The 1,290-nt window shown below is 62.7% G+C and overlaps 1 protein-coding gene across 1 annotated transcript; it reads left to right on the top strand.

Annotated features, from left to right (window-relative positions):
• Positions 1-250: 250 nt before the first annotated feature.
• LOC104530428 (potassium voltage-gated channel subfamily KQT member 4) lies at positions 251-1,240 on the top strand (the record flags this gene model as incomplete). The annotated part of the gene is made up of 4 exons (XM_010175002.1): positions 251-343; positions 433-564; positions 760-895; positions 1,022-1,240. Coding segments are annotated over 4 exons (580 nt in total), but the record flags the coding sequence as incomplete, so codon positions are not given.
• Between the last annotated feature and the right edge of the window lie 50 nt (positions 1,241-1,290).

The following is a 1,290-nucleotide window of genomic DNA, read 5'->3' as shown; positions in this document are numbered from 1 at the left end:
TATCTGCTGCCATCCCCAGCTCCTCTGCAGCTCTCAGCCCTTGAGGACAACCAGAGAGCCCTGGTCCACCTCTGGTGGCCAAGCCATGCAGGGAGCAGGGATGGCTCCTGGCTCAGCCCCCCATGGGGACAGTGGCCAGGACCTTGGTGCTGTTGACCTTGGTGCTGTGCATAATCCCACCTTTGTCCCCCTGGCATGGAGCCCCCTGGTCCTCCCCAGTGTCCTGCAGCCAACTCGGGTGTCCCTGCAGGATCCTGAAGTTCCTGGTGGCCAAGAGGAAGTTCAAGGAGACCTTGCGTCCTTACGATGTCAAGGATGTCATCGAGCAGTACTCGGGACCTTGGTGCTGTGCATAATCCCACCTTTGTCCCCCTGGCATGGAGCCCCCTGGTCCTCCCCAGTGTCCTGCAGCCAACTCGGGTGTCCCTGCAGGATCCTGAAGTTCCTGGTGGCCAAGAGGAAGTTCAAGGAGACCTTGCGTCCTTACGATGTCAAGGATGTCATCGAGCAGTACTCGGCTGGCCACCTGGACATGCTGGGCAGGATCAAGAGCCTGCAGATGCGGTGAGCTGCCCCGAAGGTGGTGGGGGGCTCTGGGCTCCCCTGGGTCTCCCACCACTGGCTGTGCCAGCTGGGAGGGGTGCTGGCCCATCACGATGGGTGGGACATGTTCCCAGAGCCCTGTCCCCATCCCTCATGGTCTCACATGCCCTCTGCTCTGCTGGGGGTGATGGGCTGTGTCCCTTCCCTCCCTGCCAGCGTGGACCAGATCATGGGCAGGGGGACCCTCCCTGGGGACAAGAAGATGCGGGAGAAGGGGGAGAAGCCAGCGCTGGAGACGGAGCTGGTGGACGAGCTCAGCATGATGGGGCGTGTGGTCAAGGTGGAGAGGCAGGTCAGGAGGGGACAGCCACTGAGGAGGATGTCACTGTCCCTTTGGTGCTTGTTGGATGGGGGAGCTGGGACCCCCATGTCCCCTCCCTGTGGGGAGGGACCCGCTCAGCCCTGCCCGCCCTTGCAGGTACAATCCATCGAGCACAAGCTGGACCTGCTGCTTGGCCTCTACTCCCAGTGCCTGCGCAAGGGCTCCGTGAACTCCTTCAGCCTGGCTGCTGTCCAGGTCCCCCCCTGCGAGCCTGACATCACCTCTGACTACCACAGCCCTGTGGACCACGAGGACATCTCCATCTCTGCCCAGACCCTGAATATCTCCAGGTCGGCCAGTGCCAACATGGACTGAGCAGGGAGGCAGTGGGACAGATCCTGCCAGCGGGATGCTGGGACACGGGG

This window comes from Antrostomus carolinensis, unplaced genomic scaffold, assembly GCF_000700745.2.
Source record: "Antrostomus carolinensis isolate BGI_N321 unplaced genomic scaffold, ASM70074v2 scaffold27459, whole genome shotgun sequence".
Taxonomy (NCBI): domain Eukaryota; kingdom Metazoa; phylum Chordata; class Aves; order Caprimulgiformes; family Caprimulgidae; genus Antrostomus; species Antrostomus carolinensis.
The sequence above is the reverse complement of the archived record's forward strand: the minus strand, read 5'-3'. Positions and strand labels throughout refer to the sequence as shown.